This window comes from Wyeomyia smithii, chromosome 2, assembly GCF_029784165.1.
Source record: "Wyeomyia smithii strain HCP4-BCI-WySm-NY-G18 chromosome 2, ASM2978416v1, whole genome shotgun sequence".
NCBI lineage: Eukaryota > Metazoa > Arthropoda > Insecta > Diptera > Culicidae > Wyeomyia > Wyeomyia smithii.
The window spans coordinates 276333646-276356993 of record NC_073695.1 but is presented as its reverse complement, the minus strand read 5'-3'; the positions used below and the strand labels follow the sequence as shown (position 1 = coordinate 276356993).

The following is a 23348-nucleotide window of genomic DNA, read 5'->3' as shown; positions in this document are numbered from 1 at the left end:
CCAATAAGCTTTATTGATGAAAGAATTTACTCTTAATCAAACAATCTTATTTGTACGGGTAGATTAAGCTTGTATTTATTGAAAAACGTGAAATTGTGGCTTGTTTACATATGCCACATGGGCCCTTTTCACATGTTTGGCGAGATATAATGAGGTGTTTTGAAAGTTCACTTCCATGCAAAAAGCGGGAAGGGAGAACTCTGAAAGGATTGTAAAAAAATACGGTTTATGGATGCTTTTTTTCACTTTCACTCAAGAGAGTCAACAAATATCAACCCTGCTTCGAATTATTGTCATAGCTAAATTAAAATAGAAAACATAAAAAATTAAAGGCCGTCCAGTGTGGGATGTAACAAAACAACACTCGAACGTCGAGCTCAAGAATCGGTGGGAATTTATGCTGCAAGTATAAAAGATTACGAAGAGAGCTATGTTTTCGCTCACATTCCATCATCGTACTTCGCTCTCATGTTTTTAACAGCGAGTGAGACTGACAGCCTCTCACGCGTGAGAGAGAGAGAGACTGACAGCACATTTATGCGACGAATCGACGATTCCCGCAAAACATCCAGTCGGTCGGTCAGTCAGTCGGTTTAGTTTTGTCAGTAAAGTGGGTAGTGAATACCGTAGTCGAATCGGAAGTTCGTGTGCTTCGTCGCTTAGTTGGTTAAACGAGGAGTTGCTATTCAATATCCATTTTGTTCGTTTATCGGAGAGACGGGGGAGGGAGTGAATATTACAACACGATACAACATTTCCTAATCAATTTTGTCGCCAGTCGAACGACATTCACAAATTGAATTCCGAAGAAAATCGTTTCGAATTGGTTTAGCAAGAGTGATGGTTTTTTGACGCGTGATTCGCTCGTGTTTGCTCCATTGCATCCGTGTGTGGGCAGCGAAGGAGGAGGCGGAAAATTTCTCCTGCCTTGTACGCCTGTGTTGAAGCCGATGAGGGGACACTCGCTGCATCAATCCAACATGGAGCGATCGGTGCCAGCATCGCCAGTGCGTTTGTTATTGTTTTATTAGTCGAAATTATTGCTCATCCGGTGGGTCAAAGCTAATTTTGCAGCTACTGTGGAGGAAACAGCTGGAACTGTGCATTTTAAGTGGTGAAACGGTGCTTGTCCAGATGATAACAAAGTGCTAAAACTGCAATAGGTCAAAGCTTTTGTTTTGATAATAGTGGCGCATTTCGAAAAAAACAGTATCTGGTGGACGCAGCAGTATCTAGGGGAAAAGTTGGTGTTTTTCTTGTAGTATTGATTTTTTGACATGTGTGTGAAATCGATGCGAATGCTTGCTTGAATAACTATTGTTTGTAGTTCTACTTCAACATCCTGCTATCTAACTATTTATTATTCTCAAAAATATTAGTCGGTTCGTGGCACTAGTTATGTATAAAGCTTAATTCTAAAATTGCTATCCATATTCGGTTTGTGTATATATTATTCTCAAAAAGGTAAATTTTTTGTTATGCTGCCTTTTGTAATTCGTGGCTTTGTAATATTAGGAAGTATAGTTTAGAACAGATCTGCTGAAACCAGAAAGCACACCTAATCAATCAATACAACATTCCAGTTAATGCGCGAAACCTGGTGTCCGTCGTAGAGACGAACCACTGTGGAAAAACAGCATGGATATAATTACACAAGTAGTAGATGATGGAACAGCATCGACAAATAGTGAAAAATTTCTCCAAGCATCGTCACCCACATTTTTCCTGCCCTCCGTCGGTGCTTCCTCGTTTAACGACAGGGACTGTCAGCGCTCGTCTGTCGGTGTGGAATCCATCGAGGAAACGAGAGCGAAAGCAACGATCATCTGTGACCTAGATCAGCACACGCCGCCGGTATTCGGCGGGAAAGATCGTACCTACCATCATCATTTGCTAGTGCAGCATCAGCACCTGCATCATCATCATCACCATCTACACCACCATAAGCTCCACAATCTGCAACTTCAGCTGAACGGTACTTCAGCTGCTAGTAGCATCAGCAAATCTCCCACCGCCAACAGCATCGACATGCGGGACAACTACTGCTTCTACCGGTTGCAGCGGTTTGTCTCGCGTAATCCGATGCTTAACTACCTGCTGCCACTATGCGTGATCGCAGTGCTAGTGTTTGTGATTTACGCCTTTCGGGATTACGCTAAAACGCTCCTGTACTGGATCGAGACACAAAACTCGTGGATCATATTCGCCATCTTCCTGTGTTTGTTCACGATCGTTAGCTTCCCGGTGACGGTCGGCTACCTGGTGCTGATAATCAGCAGTGGCTACCTGTTCGGGTTTATTAAAGGGCTGCTTACGGTGGTAATCGGGGCCAACCTTGGCGTAGCCATCGCACATAACACCATCAAGGGACTGCAGTCCAAGCTGCCATTGCATAAGTGAGTATATGTACATAATTATCTGTGTGTGTGTGTTATCGCAATTGAAATTCCAAGTTTAAATATATCAATCTTAATTGGAATGATAAACAGTGTGGGTCACGGTAAATTAATCGTTGCTAATCCAAACCGTAATCAAATGTCGCACACCTTCTATAAAAAGCATTTGATCCATTAGCAATCTTGTAGTAATCAATCGTGTACGATAAACGTTAAACAGCACGATTGTTTTTACAGTGCGCCTGAACCTTGTAAAGTCGGTGGGATGAACGAAATAAAACCACTGTCATTCAAAATAACTCTTCGTTTGCTAGTGACGGTAATATTTGTCTGAATAATTTGTTTGAGGCTCGTAATGAATTTTTTCAAGATTTAAAATGTTTGTGGGATTTTACATTCACCTTGTGCACTGATTGTATAACTGATTAGCGAAACATGTGTTAAAAATTTTGAGTGCTACTCAACTGATGACGCTCATTGGATATTTTCACAAATAATTTCTTTGAATTTAGTGTTTTGCGACAAATAGTGAATTGTGAAATACGAGAGTTTTTCAAAAAAAAAAAATGCTGAGGATAATTTTATAATTTTTCTTCAAACTAGCAAAGAAATCTAAATACTTGCAAACGCCTCTATAAACCAGAGAAATTTCCACAAATTATGCTTTGAATGATTAAAAACACTCCTGAACGAGAGAAAAAACACAAGCATAGCATATTTGATCGCCCGTGTGTAGCCCGCGATTGACCAGAATCAGCTGAAATTGTACAAATAACCTAAACGAGAGAGAAAACAACACAATAAACTCCAAAATCTATTCTAAAATGACTTCTAGCAAAACAAAATATATAAACAAACAAATAGCATGAAATGACCAAAACGAAAATTGATTTCTAATAAAGTTATATACAGCTCAAAGAAATCCAGTAAGAGACAAAAACAAAAAGAATTCAACAGCTAGCTCAATAGGCTGAAAGCTGCTGTAGAAGCTGGAAAACTGGAAAAGAATTGAGAAAAAAAATCACTAGAAGGTTATATGCAAAGCCACGACCGCAAGGTTGAAGTAGAATACTTTTACAAGAATAATAACACGGCTGCTTGCGTGTCAGTCATTTTTTTTAGTTAATAAACGTTGACCGTTCATTGGCAGTATTGTTATTTCTTTTTGTTTGATATTTTGAATGAAGTTCATTGAATATTTTTAAATTTTGTGCAAATGAGAAGTTGAAGTGCTGCCGAATTGTAATATGCACATTTCTCGAGGAACATTTCAAAAGGTCCTATTTGACATTTGTAAACAAAACCTATTTTATGTTTATTCGCATGAAAGAGCTTCTTGTCTATAAGTTCCTTTGAGAAAAAAAATAGATTTTTGATATCCATAAAAATTCCAGAGCTTGCAAGAAAACGTCCAATTTGAATAATAATACAATATCGCACAGCTCTCTGATTGGACGTTTATCTACTAGTAGGCCAATCTGTTATACGAACAAAAACTTTGACAGTTGCAGATTGGACCTCGAGCTTTGTGTAATATTCTTTACCGGTTTGAGAAAGTGAAAAAAATTAAAAATGAAGTCGCAATCGATGTCCACAGAAGACGCCGAAAACGTAGCGGTACGGACGACTAGCGTGCACCTGGTAAATCTTAATTAAAATGTTTAGCTTAGATGGTACATTATTACCTCTAATATGATTCACAGATCTCGAACATCTCCTCGTCATCGTTGTAGGCTCCCCTCACGAAGTCTCATAGAGTCGTTCACGTCGCGATTATTTGTTCATGAAGAATTTTCCAGATGGAAACAGACGTTTCATGGACTCATTCGAGTAGAAGGAAAATTTACATAACTTTCGCACACTGTCATAGGGGTTTTTTGAATCATTGCCAGCCAAGGAACATCATTGAAAATGATGAAAAATGGAAAATCAACTAGTTGCAGGTCACTGATTCTATGAAGAATATTGCTGTTAATTCTGACTATTCAGAAAATTTTAAACGTGACACCATATATGTTGGTTGTAACTATGGTACCTTCCTTCTCCGAGGCTGCTACCTTAACTCCACGGACTGAGCGCCCCCCTGTGTCCAGCGGACGAGTTTCAAGTGCTAGATTTTGCGATTCAGGATTCCCACGAGAATGCTTCGAACGACAGCTGTATATTGCCAGCAAATTCAGAAGGCCTTTCGGTAAACGACGACCTAACGAGAGACGACCTTATGTTTTCAAACACACATTTTTTCCCTATGTTCTATAGTCACTTCGATGGAAATCTGAATCCCGAAAAAAAAGATGCGCATAGTAAATAATTTTGATAATAGGAAAATAAATTATAATAATCATTGTAACAAAACAAATAAATCATTCAATTAATTAGTGTTATATATTTACGTATTTTCAATGTTCTTGTATGACCTACAACATGACATTTTTCTTTTTAATCGAGTTTGACATTGTCATTTCCCTTTGATCCCTCACTTCGTCTTAAGCGACCGTTTCACAAACCACTACACCCCAGCTGCCTCACTGAAAAATCATGTGATTAATTGATTACTATTAATTTTGATTGAGAAAAGAGAATTAAATAAAAAAAATGTTGGTTTTAAAAAACCAAACTTTCATAAGAATTGATAGACAATATTCTCATGGAAATGAATCTCGAATTCGGATATCAAACGTTAATCATAATGATATACTGTTTCATATAAAGCCTTTGAAGCCATTTAAATCAGAGGTCCAATGTGTCATTGATAGTTACTAAGAGACCAATCAGATAGGTCCTATGTGATAACGAAAACAACATAGGTCCTATGTAACAAAACCATCAATAAAAACTGGAAAAAGGAATTGAAACGATTGAGAAAGCACTAGAAGTTCAGATGACGTTCTTTTTTTACATTTGAGATAATAAAAGGGATGGAATCTTATTTCGGTTTTAATTGGAAATTGAAAAGGATTCACAAAACTTCAAGTTCATTTTTCTCTGACAAGCATCGATGTCAGATAGGACCTTTTGAAATGTTTCTCTAGATTTAATACGACATCATTAAACGGGAATGGAACAAAAGCTACGGTTATGCAGAACGCGAATGCCGGCACGATGCGATTCGCCTTACCATGGTGAAATGTACAGCTCTTTTTAAGGCGAAGTAGAGCTATACATTTCAACAGATTTCGTCTTGCCGAATCGCATCGCGCCGTTATTTGCGTTCTGCATGACCGTAGCAAAACACTAAGCGACGCAGACACGTAATAATAGTCAGAGTATGCATGTAGATGAAGATAATTAACTTTGGATTATAGCGCAAAACGAGAAAATATTAACTCTTCAAATAATCATTTGTGTTCTTCAAATTTCAGTTGTTCAATTTAATATCCGATGAAATGTCTGTTTATTATCTGATTAAGCTCTTATGTAGGCCAAATGATTCCCAATTTACTAGGTCAATAACTCTGCCGACCGTGCTTGGGGAAGCGCGGTATAACGACCAACCAGAGGTCGAATTTTGTGTTTTGACAAGGCTCAAGAATTTTCAATAGTACAATAGTTCGAATGATAAAATTGCAATTTCATGCATTTGGTTGGAATCTTAGAAGATTTCTAATCGATTACTCCAAAAACGAAGGAAATCCATCGAAAACTAACCGAATGATTAGCATTTGAAATTTTTCTCACTTTTTTCAGTTTTAGATTTTCATTTCACTTCCCTATGTAGCCGAACTTCATGAGAGAAGTATTCTACTTCAAAAGACAATTTCCACGTGTTGTAACGTGCTGGAGCACGAAATCTATGTCTGTGATAAAAAACCTTCACGTTCACGAGGCATGACTGGAGAAACGCGTCTGATAATGCGGTAAAATTTCTAATGTCTTTTTGTGCAAATTATTGTACTCAGACAAAAACCTGTTTTGAATTGGATGAATTTTTAGTGAATAAACGTTAACTGTTTGTTATTCAAAGTTGGTCATGCTGATCGCAGCCTTTGCGCTGCCCCTACAGTGGGGGGTTTACTAAATAAAGTAAAAGTAGGAATTAGACAACTACAACAGAATTTGATTGCATCCCGCACAGAATGTCTGCGGGTCAGAATGTGTTGATGCCAGAAAATTATTAACCTTCAATTATTTGTTTATTTGCCTTGAAAAAAGCATTTTGCGGTACACAATCGGTTACTGATTACAACTTTTGAGCTGCCTTAACATTGGGGGAATCAAGATACACGGACAACATGCACTGTGGAAGCTATTTCACATTCAGTAAATTAGACGGGTGCGACAAATTTAAATTGCTGGGATGCAACACAGAATGCTTGCTGCGTTGACAAAAATTATTAACTTTCAATGACTTGTTTATTAGCCTTGAAAAAGGCATTTTGATTTCCAAAATTGGATTTACTGATGGCAATCTTCATGCTGCCCCACGGAGGGAATAATGGCTGTCTGGCGACACACGCTGAGAAAAACCGCGCTGCTCCTGAGACGTGGTGACCAACCACAGAGCTAGTGCTGCTGCTGCTAAGGAAGGACGACTGCTGTTGTCGCTGTCTAGAACTATTATGAGCGGCTCCGGCTGAAACAGGCTCTTATATAGGCCAAATAGCATGTTTTCAATTGCAAGGTATATGATCCTGTCGACCGTGCTTGGGAAGCAAGCATATAACGACCAATCAGAGGTCGAATTTTTCGTTTTGACAAGGCTTGACTATTTTCAATACTACAATAGTGTGAATAATAAAATTCCAATTATCTTATTTTTGGAAGAATCTTAGAAGATTTTCCAATCTATAGCTGCAAGAATGAAGGAAATCCATCGAATACTAACCGACTTATTAGCGTTTGAAATTGGACATATTTTTCACTTTTTTTGGTTTTAGATTTTCATTTCACATCCCTATGTAGCCGAACTTCCTGAGAGAAGTATTCTACTTCAAAAAACAAATACACCAAATTGAACTCAAAATGAATGAAAGTGCTCCGGGAAGCAAACTGAATAGTCTCATTTTAAACCGAAATTTAAAAAAAAATCAATTTCAGTTCAACAAGTCCTCAGGATAACAAGAAAATTCAAAGAATAGAACATCAGCAAAAGGTCAGAAGCTCCTATCAAAAACTTAAAACTTTAAAACGTCTCTTAAAGATGGAAAGAGAACATGCTGAAAAACATCCATAAAATCCAGCAAAAGTCGGAAAGAAAATAATCTGGGATATAATTTTGAGTGACTTAAAACACGTAAGGGATGTCATTTTTCTACAATTTTCATGCATATCAAACGTATTTCAATCAATAACTCATGCAGGGGCGATTCGTCCATAAGTGCAACCTGTGCAATGCACACGGGGTACGCCTGACGAAAAATATATTCCAAACGCAAATTTAATATTATATTTTATTGATTTTAAGTTTCACTCTCAAACAGTAACAAATAAAATGACTTGTGTGTTTACGCGGACATGATTGGGAATACTTCCTCAAACTGCGATTTTCTGAATTTATAGTTGAACAGGCAGGTTCAAAAGCCACGAGTCGCCCCTGAACTCAAGCAACCAGAATAACACCGAATTTAGCCAAAACTACTTTGCACTTGCATGATTTCATTCAAGTTAAACTGAAAATAATCAAAAGTACCCAAAAGTACACGACAAACGAGACACAAAGCAGATAGCTGGAAGCTTAGAAAAGCAAATCAAAAAAGAATATAACTCCTAACAGCATGAAAACAAACATTTCACACGACCAGTAAAAAATACAACCAAAATTCCTGAAAACGTCGTGCTCTCAGGCTCAAACGTGTTAAACTTTTTCAGGAAGGGGATCCTAAGGGACATTTACGGATCTTCAAAGTTTTCTAACTGAACACCTTTGTAGCTATGAATAAAGAATGTACGGAAACTGAGACTAACTTCTTACTTACTCACTCACCTTCTTGGCTTGTCTCCAGTTACTTGAGCGTCCTACATTTCCGAGATCTTGCTCCATTTGATCCAACTACCTAGCTTGTTGCGCGTCTCTACGTCTTGTACCGCCCGGATTCGAGACGAACATCACTTTTACGATGTTGTTTTCCGGCATTCTTTATTCTCGTCTAATGTACTCTTCTAGCTTTAGTGACTTTCTGGATACTGGGCACACCGTAGAAATTCGCCAGCTCGTGGTTCATTCTTCGCCTCCTTACACCATCCTCACATAAGGCCTATACTCGAAAAAAAAAAAAACGCAACAGACAAAAGTGTTCGCCAAAAATTTATTGCAAGTTAGATTTTCTTGAAACTTTACGTCTGCTTGATGTAGATTTCGTCATCCACAACCACACACATCGATTTTGTTAACCACTCTCAATACAGCTTTTTCTTTCGGGATTTGTCCGCCGGTTTTTTTTTTTTATCACGTCGGTTCGGTGCCTTTCGGTCCTTGAATACCAGAGCTCAGCTTGTTTTAAGGTTTGTTGAACGAACCAGGCAGAACACTTTGCTTTCAGAGCTGCGTTGCGAACCGAAAGGTTCCGATTGCGCTTGAAATAATCCAATTTCTTCCGGGCCTTCACAGTGCCAGCTGTCTTCGATTTTCTTCCACTTCCAGCCCGCCGCTCGGTCGTCTGGGACTCCTTAAATAATTTTACCACCCGAGACACAGTTGTATGGGTGATCCCCAGTTCATGACGGCGCGTAAAATTCTCTGGTAAAGTCTCATCTTGTTTTGATGATATCTCAATAACCTGTGAACCGATTGTTATTATTTTTGCACATGCAAATAATACACTCCTTCATCAATTTTTACCTATGGGCAAAAAAGTTACACACGGATGAAAATGGTGAATTATTTCGAATACAGGCCTTACTCTGCCGAATATGGTCCTAGGCACACGTCGTTCGAAACGGGGAAGTTCGTCAGACCTCAACGTATTGTGGAGTCCGTAGTAAACACGACTTTTAGCTACAATACGTCTGCGTATTTCTCTGCTGCAGTTGTCTGACGTTAACACTGATCCGAGGTACACAAATTCGTTATCCACCTCAAACTCATTTCCGTCGATCACTCTGCTGGTTATGCGAGCCCTATCGCGCTCGGTTCAGATACATGGTCTTCGACGTATTCACCTTCAATTCAACCTTTTATGTCCTTTTCTGTATCAAGTTCCAACTTGGTGTACTGTTTAGCAACCGCCTGGAAGCTCCTTTCGACAAGGTTCACGTCGTCAGCGAAGCAGATAAACTGGCTGGATTTATTGAAGATCGTGCCACGCATGTTAAAGGCCGCACGTTTCATAACATCTTCAAGCGCAATGTTGAACAGGAGGCAATAAAGACCGTCGCTTTGTTGAAGTCGCTTGAGTGTTTCACACCGGCTTGATACCGCAACCGAAATTCTCACACAGCACTGTACAGCATTCATTGTGGCCTTACCAGTCTTGTTAGTTTCGCGAGGAAACCATTTTCGTTCATAGCTTTCCATAGCTAGCCCCGCAATTGTCCTGTACGCTAAGCAGTTGACTGCGAAGTCTGTGTATAAAAAAAACAGCAGGTCAAGTTCCGAACCGGAATGTAGCACCAAGGCATTGCTTTACTCTCTCCTTCCACTCCTCCGGTAGCTGTTCTGTATCCCAGATCCTAACTATCTGTTAATGCAGGTAGAAAGCCAACATATCCGGGCCCAACTTGATAAACTGATTTGTTGTTCTGGAGCTGCTATCGTGGGGGCGGTATGTCTCCCTCATCCGCTATACTGACGAGGTCGTTCCTCCTAACAGTCCTCTGATTCTGCGCCATTCAGGTGTTCATCGTATTGCTGCTCCCACCCGTCAAACAGCTGACGTTCATCCGTCAAGATTCCTCCATCTTCATCCCGACACATTTAAGCTCGCGGCACAAAGTCTGCTTTTAGTTTCTTGTAGATCTACGTTTTTTTTTTTTTTCAAAACGTGATCGATTTGTGTTTCAGTCTGTTGTAGTGATCTCCAGGTGTACCGCTATGAAAGACTATGCTGGAAGTAGGTACTACGTATGGCCATGCTCTTAGTGAGTCGCAGGTCGTTTTCGTTGTTCGTGAGCTAGTGTGCGATGAGCTTTCCGATCACCGGTCCGAATTCATCTGCGCGTAAAAGGCGTCCTTATCGTCATCGTTACTTCATAAAAGTATATGATTTTAAATAGTAGGAGGGTGGTATCCAAGACACGACCGCATAGTTGACGTAGGACTACAATGATGTTATATTTTTTATTTCGAAGCTATGTTTGATTTGAGCTCGTTTTGCATTTATCGTTTGCTTGATTTATTTTAACCAATTTAAGCTCAACATCTTCCAAAAGGAAGGTATTTTGGTTCGGGTGGTAATATCAAGTATCTAGGTCGACAGCCCAAATGGAACTAGAACTAGTTCATTGGTGGCCATTTCTACTGTTAAGGTCGTCTTTGACCACTTAAAAATTCAAAAAAGTTTTGAAAAAAGAACTGTTCATTTTTGGCATGGTTCGATTTTGGCAAAAGAAAAAATTCTGGCGTGTTGCCAAAATCGAACGAGGTCTGTATTTCGATTATTTCTTTGCAGCACTCTATCTTAGAGGAAAAAATATTCTCTTTAACATTCATAATGGTCCAGAAACCAAATTTAGGGAGAAATTTGGGTCTAGAGCTCTATAGCAATGTTTTAGAGAAAAACTTTTTTACAAAGTTACTTAAAATTATTGGAGCTATAAAATTGTAGAACAAGGGTTCTATCTACAAAAATAAAAAGTTAGATACTTGATAGCATCGAACATTTTGGTCACCCTAATTTTTGATACTTTTTCAATAAGCGCTTTATCATATGTAACAACTTTGTAGAAGACAGTTTTTCTCTAAAATATTGCTATAGAGCTCTAGACCCAAATTTCCCCCTAAATTTGGTTTCTGGACCATTGATGAATACCTTTCATTCTAATACAGCGAATTTTCTTTAATACGCGAAAAGGCAACCTTCTATAAAATATATAATTGAGTACGATTTAGAAGAAATTAAACTTCCTTCTTTATCTATTTGTCTTGTTGAAGGTGGCTCACTCACCGATCACAAAGCGGCAAAGATGTCACATAAATTTTTTTCCTACAGTTACAAGCTCGTGGAAAAAATATCGAAAACGAATTACAGTTTTAGTGGAAAATGTATATTCACAGAAAACTTGAAATTGACATAGAATTTTATGAACATGTTAACATTCAATTCAGGTCGATTTAAATATTTTATCAGTATACAGAATCAATTAGAAAAAACTTGATCAGTTTCAAGATACCAAAGAACAACGAAGATACCATATTTGAAAGTTATATGTCTGTTATCTTCGAAAATAAACTGGGCTAGAGTGATGCACAACATTAGCCTCAGCAATTAATATTTGCATAGCTTTGTTCAATTACAAGTAAGATTATGGAAAGTTATATTTTCTTGCAAATGCTAATTCAAAAATATTTTCAATTGAAAAATAAAAATACTTATGTCGGAACCCTAATATCAAGATGAAATGAATTTGGTTCTCCTCTATACCACCATCGCGGGATGCTACTAGTATTGTCATATTGGACTTAATTCATTTAGCTTTTAAAATATAATCATCATCGTTTAACTACCTATTCAAATATCTGTACGGAGCATTTTGGTTTTCTATTGTCTTTTAAATACCCTATATTCAGTTATTTAAATAAATCTGAAAAAGTAGAGTGTTTTGTTGTCCCCGGCGGCGCAGCGTACTTTGCGGCACCCGAAAAATCATATTGAATTCTGATATTTGCTGCTATACGAAATTAGAAGAAGAAGAAGACAATTCAAACGGCAATTCGATTGTATTCCACGGCCCACTGTGCGTCAACAGCGGCAATGTAGTTTTCACTTGGCTTGACTGCACAAAAATGAATATCGAGTTTTTTTTGCTCTGATAGACGATGAGTAACCAGCGCTCTGTTCATACATTGCTCGGTGCAGTACTGTTGCCTGTGCCATCATATTCTCCTTCAAGACATCAGTTTTATTAACATTAACATATTTGTTAACAACAGAACGTAATACTGTCTAATAGTGGAGGTGGTTACGAACTTTCCGAAAAAGCTTCACCTTCAAGACATCAAAATAGTTTAGGCTCATGGAAGCTAACATTAGTTAACCTATTGGGACGGGGAGATTCTGTCAATTTTTTTTTTGCCACTGCTATACAGGATATCACAGCAGGCAGTTGGTATCTATTCATGAAGTCTGTGCCAGGCGTGCTCGCATATGATTGGTACATTGTTGGTGAAAATTCGACCTTGAAACTTTTATTCAATTTTCACTGTTTAACAATGAAGTGTTAATGAAAATTGAAGAATCACAAAATTGTCCATCATTTTATCAATCCGACGACATATTGATCATTGTGATCCATCATGTGGTTACATCAGTATAACCGTTTGAAATCTTTCATTCCGACGTTACATCTTGGTTTTAGTTTTCGCGGAATGTATCTCAATATAGTGCGGTTAGACGTAGTCCTACGTCAAAAAAAAAAAACAAACCGTCTTGATCCTCAGCTTCTGCGTCATTCAGGTGTTCATTGTAAGGATACTTCCACCTGTCGATCACCTCATGTTAGTTTCGAAAATACCCATATTTGGATGGCATTTGACCTTGTTCTACATAATTGTTTTTATGACCACTAGAATTTCCCAGTAACGTGGAGTGACAGCACAATATATCCAACTAATGGCTGCAGTGGTCATCAGCTCCTCCTGAATAAAATCATTTTGATCACAGCAGAATTTCGCCGAAAACAATTTGAAGTAATGCAAAATCAGCTACAAATTATTCAGAATTCATGTATATTTGAAAACTTACGTTTTAAAACACACATATTGATACCGTCGTTGAAAAGCACTTCTACCGCAGACAGCAGAAATTTATCGGAATTAACTGAAATCAACCTGAGAATCACAAAGTTTTGAAACAACACATGTTTTGTAATTGATTATATTTATACATACCGAAAAACTTCTAGTTTTGAAAATACCTGAATTACAGCAGAAACGCAGCTGAATCTACTAAATATAACTTAAAAAGTCGCAGGAACCTATCAAAAGCAGCACAAAAATGTGTGAATAGCATTTATACTATTCGTTTTTAAAATTTCTTCAATAAACGTGGTTTTATTTACTTGACAACCGCCCTGACAACGATGATTTTTAGTTTGAGTTTGTTATCTGTCGCTCTTATAATAATATCATAGTAATCTGATGACGTAGTTTGTTCTTACAACGATAGGTAAAATGAGTTCAGATTTTTTAACTTTTCCTTATTTCATGGCATTACCTGACATTAGAAACTTGATTTTTGATTTTTGTTGCCTTGTTTGCTCCATTAATTCTGAGCTTCTTCTTGAGATTCTACTTTTATATTATATAGGGTTTCAGCTCAATCATAGAGAGATGAAATAAATATTGAACTAAGTTATTCAAATTGCAAAGCGGTCGAGGAATTACCAAAGAAGAAGAAGAGCATTTTTGTATATGATAAAATAGTCATGCTCCAGAACAAAAAAAATAAAGCACTCATAAGTCATTCAAGTTTGAGGCTATTGTAACCTCACTGTACCGTTCATTCAAAGTAGCGCTGAACAATCCTTGGTTTCGAACGTCGACGATAAGTACGTATGTCCTTCACAATTGCCTAACCGCGTACAATCTTTACCTGTACGTTTCGGCGTAGCTTATTAGCACCTAAGTGTTGTGAGAATGAATTGTACAAATATCCACCTGCCTGCCTACGATATCATTGGCACGTCTATGAATGCAAATACGCGTGGACGGGCACACGAATTAGGCAGCAATAAATAAATTGGTGGCAAATATTCTTCCCTTTGAGACCCAACCTAATTTGATAGGTGTAAGGTTTGGCATAATCAGTTTGAACAAATTACGTTGATTGATTAAAGTAAAACGGTCATTGTCCTTAAACTGTTTGCGTCACGTCTGACTTCGAATAGTTTCTACGACTGACATTCGAATATTGCGAGTGCCTGCAAAAATAAAACAACCAAACAAACAGAATCATTTTCACAGTACACACCATGAAGCTCGTGTTAAAAAGCAATTACATGAGTAGTCAGAAGTAGTTTGTCGATTGTGCACAGCTTCGAGCCGGCCAAAGACACTCTCGAGGGGTCTACCTTCACGGAAGATCACTCGACAAGTAAAATGATTCTGTTATGATGTTGTGAAAAAAAAATGCAGCAATAAACTGAATAAGGTGCCCGTTTAAACAGGACCCCTCGATCACACCGCAATAGAGTAACACGATAAGTCTCGTTTATTGCGACACGAAAGCTTGTCATAGATTTGTCGCTTTATTAGACACTTCGAATGAATTGCATCACGGAGCATTAAGGTTCCGGAACAGCTTACTGAGTGCAGTATAGGTAGCATTGGAGCGATTACCGTCCGTGCATTGCATTGCTACCTGTTACGTAAAAGCTTTACAGCTGTATAAAATTGTTTACTTACACCTCGAATTCTAAACGCACTTGTACAAACAATCGAAATTATTGGAGTTTGCGCTATCGTATAGTATAAAATTCAAAAATAACCTTATTCTACAGATGCTTTCGGACGCAAATTCAACATTCACGTCATTGTTCTATAGCAACGATTGGGATAAAACTGCTGCAGCATGCTGAATCTGTGTTTGAATTAAATTCATCTCCATCGGACAAACTGCGAGTGTAAATTCTGTTTCGTGCCCATTGCGGAGGAGGCAGCGAAATAACCAGCTGGAGTAAACAGTACAGAATCTGGGATTTTGTTTACAGCTTAGTTCGTCACTTCTATCGTGTGTTATTGAAACCGTTTTCTCGATTTCACGGAATTCCCCGCTGGTACTGCAGATTTTGCGCACAGTGATTAGATGTATAGAAAACATAGTACGACAGAATGACCATGAAGTTGTAACGTGTTTGATACGTTCGCTTAAGTGTGGAACATGTTTGTTTCTCGCATTACGTAAGTTACATCAGCCATACGGGTATGGGAATCTCAAAAGCTATCGGTGTAATTAACAGTAGTCAACTGGATAAGCTATAGCTAACAAACAACGTTATAAGCAGTCAGTAAACAAAGCTCTACAAATATATGGGAACTCAATGGCACTTGCTGTTAAAGTAATATAGGCAATTTATTTCTTCAAAATATTGCTGGAAACAAAACTAGATTATTTATTAAACATAAAAAACTTGAAAATACCTGATTTTGAAATTTTCAACAAAGATATGTATATTATTCTTCAACCATGTACCTACTCATCATTTATTATAAAGGGTAGTGAATCGACTCGCAGGCCGACAGACACATCTTCAATCAAAAATAATTTTGTTCAATTAGCGTCGGCTGTGGTGTCGAAGCGAATGGGGGCTTTTTGGTAGACTGGTTTAATATTATTCTTTGACATTTCTGCAAATGTGCTGGAAGAAAATTAAAAATTACATAAATAACCTTAATCCATTAATAACCGATGCTTATGCACGCTTTGTTACCAAGGCCGTTTCTATAATATTGATTTTGTCTGCTGGTACGAAGGAAATGTGTTTATTTTTAAAACTAACTTCAGAGTCCACACTATTTTAAATGTAATTTTTTGCTGAATCTTTAAAGTAACTGACCATACAGCAACAAAACTAGTTCTCAGGCCGGCCAAGAATAAATGTTTACTTTTTCCGTTGTTCAAGGCACACGCCTGCTACGTTATGGAAATAGCAGCATTGATATGTAGGCGACTGTAAGCCGTGACGTAATACCATTTCGAATGTGACAGCATAGCGTGACAGAATAAGGTTGGTAGTTGTAGCTAGACATAAACCCGATTTCCTTAAACTGCTATTCAACAAAGAAATCGAATTTATTTTTGCGCTACAGAGGAGTCACGTTTTTTGAGGAGAATTTCTATACATATGGGGTCGGAACTGCTAAAATGAACGCAAGAAATGAAGCATGAGCTAATCGGATGCTCGTGCTTCAGAGTACGTACGATGCGACTATTATTTATACATATATAGGTTGTGTATAGTTTACGGTCCTATAGCGATAGAAGCAAAGCAGCACTAGTTGACACACGGATAGAGGCACCTTGAACTCGCAGGCTATGATTCCTGCGGAAGGCCACACGTGATCGCCGGTTGCTCTTGAGAATAACGACGTTTAAGGATAACAGAATGGTTTAACAATGTTTCCTTACAACAGCGAGGTCGTTTGCACTTGAAACTTAAACGATAGCTGGTAAACTGCAAATATCTAAAAAAGAAATCAGTTACTGTTAGAGAAAAAAAATCTCAATTGCGTTAAGTGTTTTGGTGCCTGAAAATGCATGTTTAATTTTCTTGGGAATGCATCAGACGCCTAATCCCATTTGGTGGATGTCTGGCGATAAGCATAAGTTTAATTTTACGAATATAAAGAAAGAGGTCACGATGCACAGGCGTAGGAAAGCCTGAAACGCACTTCAACCACATAAATTTTATACCTAAAATGACTCTTTTTGTTGCTCTCTCTCCCTCTATTTCTCATGCCAGGTTGATAAAGAATGAGACCGCCCGGGCCATTCTGCGCGTGATATCGGGACCACGGGCGTTCAAAATAGTATTATTCGCCAGACTGACGCCGATACCGTTCGGACTGCAGAACACCATCTTCGGGGTAAGTGATAATTTAATGCGTTACGTTTGACAGTCCTAGAGTGATTTATAATTCGGATAGTTTGAAATATTCTTTGGTTTTTCTTTTATATGAATGGAGTGAAGCGAAAATCCAAACCTAATTCTAAAAATAGTAAATAAAACACGTTGCAACAAGAAACAAATAATAATACTAACTGTTAAAAGGGGCAAGCTTTCTTCAATTGGTCTGCCATTTGTTCATTGCACTGATTTCTAGATCTAGTGTTGAAGTATAAGACATCAGAGACAAAGTTGGTGTCGGTTCTAATTACGGCCACGGCAATGAAATGTAAATTTGTTTAGTTTGAAACTAATCACGAGCTCGCTTTCAGTTCGAGATGGTTTTAAAGGCTAAACTTTTTTTTATGTTCGCTCATTCTACCAGATTCTTAAAAGCAGAATAATTCAATAGGCATTTGTCGCAATATTTTTATACCCTGCTATTTCTAGTACTTCAAAATCTCCATAACAGCTGCCAGTTAGACGGGTGTTTGAGAACGCTGGTGCCAGAAATTGAAACCCGGCACGAAATTAAAACGTTTGTATAATAAGTATTAGGACGAATTTCAACTATCTGATCTGTACATAATGCTTCAATATAATCACAAAACATTGCCGAACGTAAGATTTTCGGAAAAAGGTTTATTAACTAAAGTTATGTCACCAACGTCATTTTGTTGTAGAAGTAGCGATTTTTTTTCACTGTTTCAACAACCGATTGACGTACATCCATTGTAGTTGCGACAAGTCGCTCAACAATTTTTTTTTTTCATAATTAGTCAAATGCAAGTTCAGTTTGGGATATAATAGCATTCGTGGCCTCTGCCATCTTTCATCTGCACTTCTTCCGTACAAAAATCACAAGTGCGCTTTAGTTGTCCACGAACATGGACCAAGCTTCGTGGCCTTGAAGGGCTACGGTATGATCAAAGTTTTGTAGATAGTCAACTGCGTGCCGCGGCTGATTTCATTCGAGCAGAGCGTCCTCCGGAGTCCAGAAAAAACACGATTTCTCGGCATAGGACCTCGACGAATTCCTCTGCTAATGTCGTTCTTGGTAATCACTAGTTAGCCTAGGTGCTCGCACTTGTCAACTACTTCGATTTCATCACCGCTAAGCTAAGACTCCGATTACGGAAATATCCTTATTGAGTGGTATTCAATAATTTTGGGATGTTTTTCAGAGAACAGAAGTCGTCATCCTAAATTTTAAAAAGGTATGCGGACTTAATTTCTGGCCTATGGGTATCATTTTGATTCCGGAAATTCGCATATTGCGTAGTATTCGGCCATTTTGGTCTGTTATTCAGAAACCATAAGTTGTCATCTTAGAATTCAAAATAGTCTCTGGGGTCGATTCTTGCCGCTGGAGCTGACCAACTCCCCAGCGAGCTGTTAAAACACGGTGGTGAATCACTGGCTAAGGCGCTACACTGGGTTATTGCCAAGATTTGGGAGAAGGAGGTAGTACCGAAGGAGTGGATGGAGGGTACAGTGTGCCCCATCTACAAAAAAGGCGACAAGTTGGATTGCTGCAACTACCGTGCAATCACGTTGCTGAACGCCGCCTACAAGGTACTCTCTCAAATTCTGTGCCGTCGACTATCACCGTTTGCAAGGGAATTCGTGGGGCAATGCCAAGCGGGATTTATGAGTGCCCACGCCACCACGGACCAAATATTCGCGGTACGGCAGGTCCTACAGAAGTGCCGTGAGTATAACGTGCCCACACATCACTCGTTCATCGATTTTAAATCGGCATACGACACAATCGTTCGAGACCAGCTATGGCAGGATATGCACGATTACGGCTTTCCGGATAAACTGACACGGTTGGTCAAGTCGACAATGGATCGGGTGATGTGCGTAGCTCGAGTTTCGGGGACACTCTCGAGTCCTTTCGAATCTCGAAGAGGGTTACGGCAAGGTAATGGATTATCGTGCTTGCTATTCAACATCGCTTTGGAAGGTGTGATACGTAGGGCTGGTATCGACACGAGTGGTACGATTTTTAGAAGGTCTGTTCAGCTCTTTGGCTTCGCCGATGACATTGATATTGTAGCACGAATCCTTGAAAAGATGACGGAGACGTACATCAGACTGAAGGCTGAAGCCGGACGAATTGGGCTGGCCATAAACGCTTCGAAGACCAAGTACATGAGAGGAAGAGGTTCCAGAGAAGACAGTGTCAACCTCCCGCCACGAATTCATATTAGCGGTAATGAAATCGAGGTGGTAGACGAGTTCGTGTACCTGGGCTCACTGGTGACTGCTGACAACGACACCAGCAGAGAAATTCGTCGACGCCTTATGGCAGGAAATCGTGCCTACTTTGGACTCCGGAGGACACTCCGCTCGAATAAAATCCGCCGCCGCACGAAGTTAACCATCTACAAAACACTGATCAGACCGGTAGTCCTCTACGGCCACGAAACCTGGACTATGCTCGTGGAGGACCAACGCGCCCTTGGGGTTTTCGAACGAAAGGTGTTGCGTACCATCTGTGGTGGAGTGCAGATGGAAGATGGATCATGGCGGAGTTGGATGAACCACGAGTTGCATCAGCTGCTGGGAGAACCAGCGTTGCTAAACGAGCGAGAAGCAAAACATATCCACTCCTTTCTGCTCGAGACTGAGATGTGTGCTACGCTTCTCCAGTCGTTCGCACACACACTTTCGAGAAACTCTTTATTATCCATGCATTTGCCAGAGCAGCAGCCAGCATACAGCCGCTCGCGAATTCTCTTTTGCTTTTTTACTCACGCCAAATACGCGAGTACTCGAATAAGAGTACTTGACTAGGAGTGCTTGAAAAAATGTGCCCGAAAACGAAAATGCTTCGTTCACCGACTCACGCATGCGGCTTGTCCATCGCTAAACTGATGCCAAGCAGTTTTGCATCGTGCACCGACGAGCGAAAGTGGGGTGATTTTTTTTTTTTTCTTCACATAACATTTATTTGACACGGCACAAATACAATTTAATGTTTAACGGCGCCAATTATATCTGATGACTTAAAAACTAAAGCAAATTTTTTATCCTCGCTGCCGACTACGAGCTGAAATTAAGTCTAACTTAAAACTAGCATGGGATTTCCAATCAGTGTTTTGTTGTTCAATGGTCGTCTGATAATCGTCGAATGGCATGTATGGATTCGTTCTGCTGAGCCACGATGTCGTGAGTTGGGACAGAGGCTCGTAGTCCTTGGGTCCTGGTTCTGTTGTGCGGGGTCTGGTTGCTGGTTTTGTGCTTAAGGTTCAAACGTGTTCTTGTCGTTTTGTTGGGTGTAGACGGAGGGGAACGGGACTAGACTGGGGCGTGGATGGATTTCAGGAAAACGTATATAAGGGACATGTAGGATAGGTCACGGCTCGCCAAGACATCACGAACAGGAACAGCCGGCTGTCTACCCTCGGCCTGCAGGGAAGCTATTAATTTAGACCTGGCGTCACGGTGTACAGGGCATGACCAAACCACATGCTCTATGTCGTGATAACCTTCACCACAGGCACAGATACCACTTTCCCCGAGCCCAACACGACGGAGGAGCGCGTCAAATCTATAGTGATTGGACATAAGCCGGGACATCACGCAAATGAAATCCCGACCTACATCCAACCCCTTGAACCACGGGTTCGTCGATACTTTGGGGATTATGGAATGTAACCACCTTCCCAATTCCCCTCTGGTCCAAGCATTTTGCCAACTGATGATCGTATTCTGACGTACAAGTGCGAAAAATTCATTAAAGGCAATTGGTCTTTCATAAATATCACCGTTTGTTGCGCCCACCTTAGCCAAAGAGTCCGCTTTCTCATTACCCGGTATCGAGCAGTGAGAAGGGACCCACGCTAAGGTAATCTGAGTAGATTTTTCGGATAAAGCACTCAGATGTTCCCGTATTTTCCCCAGGAAATACGGAGAGTGCTTAACATCTTTCATCGATCGGAGAGCCTCAATGGAACTGAGACTGTCCGTAAAGATGAAATAATGGTCCGTGGGCATTTTTTCGATAATCCCTAGGGTGTACTGAATTGCAGCTAATTCTGCGACGTAAACAGAAGCAGGATTATCGAGCTTATGGGAGACGGTTAAATTGTTATTGAAGATACCGAAGCCAGTGGACCCATCAAGAAGTGATCCGTCAGTGTAGTACATATTGTCGCAGTTGATGTTTCGATATTTATTGGAAAAAATTTAAGGGATCTGCTGCACGCGTAAATGATCCGGGATTCCACGAGTTTCTTCTATCATGGATGTATCGAAAAACACAGTAGAATCAGAAGTATTTGATAAGTCGACACGATTTGGAATATTCGAAGAAGGGTTAATATTTTGGGACATGTGATTGAAATACAATGTCATAAAACGGGTTTGAGAATTAAGTTCGATTAACCTTTCAAAATTTTCAATCACGGGACGGTTCAAGACCTCACATTTGATTAGAATACGAGAAGACAGGCTCCAGAAGCGGTTTTTCAATGGTAGTACTCCAGCTAAAACCTCCAAACTCATCGTATGGGTCGACTGCATGCAACCTAAGGCGATACGCAAACAACGATATTGTATTCGCTCCAGTTTGATCAAATGTGTGTTTGCTGCGGAGCGGAAGCAGAAACACCCGTATTCAATAACAGACAATATCGTTGTTTGGTAAAGCCTTATAAGGTCTCCTGGATGGGCTCCCCACCATTGTCCGGTTATTGTACGAAGAAAATTCACTCTTTGTTGACATTTTTTCATCAGATACCTCACGTGACAACCCCAGGTGCCTTTAGAGTCGAACCAGACACCAAGATATTTGTGTACCAAAACCTGAGAAATCGTTTTACCCATTAATTGTGTTTGAAGCTGAGCAGGTTCATGCTTCCTAGAAAAAACTACTATCTCAGTCTTCTCCGGAGAGAATTCGATACCTAGCTGTAAAGCCCAAGCAGACAAATTGTCCAAGGTATCTTGCAATGGTCCTTGCAAATCGGCAGCTTTGGCTCCTGTAACAGAGATTACACTGTCGTCTGCAAGTTGTCTTATCGTGCATGAATTTGCCAGACATTCGTCGATGTCATTTACATAAAAGTTGTAAAGAAGGGGGCTTAAACATGAGCCCTGGGGAAGACCCATGTAGCTAATGCGAAAAGTTGCCAAATCGCCATGCGTAACATGCATGTGCTTTTCGGACAACAAGTTGTGCAAAAAATTGTTCAAAATTGGAGAAAATCCTTGTCGGTGAAGTTTACCCGAAAGAATGTCAATAGAAACGGAATCAAAAGCCCCCTTAATGTCCAAGAACGCAGACGCCATTTGTTCTTTACGAGCATACGCCAGCTGAATATCTGTTGAAAGCAACGCAAGACAATCATTCGTCCCTTTGGCACGGCGGAAGCCAAATTGAGTTTCTGATAGTAGACCATTTGATTCGACCCAGTGGTCTAAACGACGGAGTATCATTTTTTCCATCAATTTCCGGATACAGGATAGCATTGCAATCGGCCTATAAGAGTTGTGATTAGAAGCTGGTTTCCCTGGTTTTTGGATGGCGATCACCTTCACTTGCCTCCAATCCTGCGGTACAATGTTTTGCTCCAGGAACTTATTGAACAAGTTCAACAAGCGCCTCTTGGCATTGCCGGGTAGATTCTTCAACAAGTTGAATTTGATTCTATCTAATCCAGGCGCGTTATTGTTACAGGACAGGAGGGCAACTGAAAGTTCTGCCATCGTAAAAGGTGATTCTATCGCGTCGTGGCCCGGAGACGCATCGCGAACAATATTTTGCTCAGGAACAGAGTCCGGACATACTTTCCTGGCAAAATCAAATATCCACCTACTTGAAGACTCCTCGCTTTCGTTGACCGTTACGCGATTCCGCATTCTTCGGGCTGTGTTCCAAAGAGTGCTCATCGATGTCTCCCTCGACGTCTCGTTCACGAACCGACGCCAATATCCACGTTTCTTTGCTTTAGCCAAGCTTTTAAGCTTGGTATCAAGCTCCGAATACCGTAAATAGTCGCCAGGTATACCTCCCGTCTGGTAGGCCTTAAACGCGTCGGATCTTTGCGTGTAGACATCGGAGCACTCTTGGTCCCACCACGGAGTGGGAGGCCGTTCTTTGATCGTTACGCCGGGATATTTCTTCGTTTGGGCTTGCAACGCGGCGTCGAGAATCAAGCCCGCGAGGAGGTTGTATTCTTCAAGTGGTGAATGATGTTGAATCGACTCGACCGCTTTTGAAATCATTTCCTCGTATAACTT

At 39.9% G+C, this 23348-nt stretch overlaps 1 protein-coding gene across 4 annotated transcripts in view; it reads left to right on the top strand.

The window, feature by feature from the left end:
- Positions 1 to 592: 592 nt before the first annotated feature.
- Positions 593 to 23348, top strand: part of LOC129726196 (transmembrane protein 64) — a 41191-nt gene continuing 18435 nt past the window's right edge. Inside the window, exons 1-3 of one of the 4 annotated variants that reach the window (XM_055682918.1) lie at positions 593 to 1007; positions 1584 to 2396; positions 16953 to 17076. In XM_055682918.1, the coding sequence (XP_055538893.1) occupies positions 1639 to 2396; positions 16953 to 17076 (882 nt within the window). In that variant the 5' untranslated portion in view covers positions 593 to 1007; positions 1584 to 1638. The other 3 variants (XM_055682915.1, XM_055682919.1, XM_055682917.1) reach the window with 3 other exon arrangements.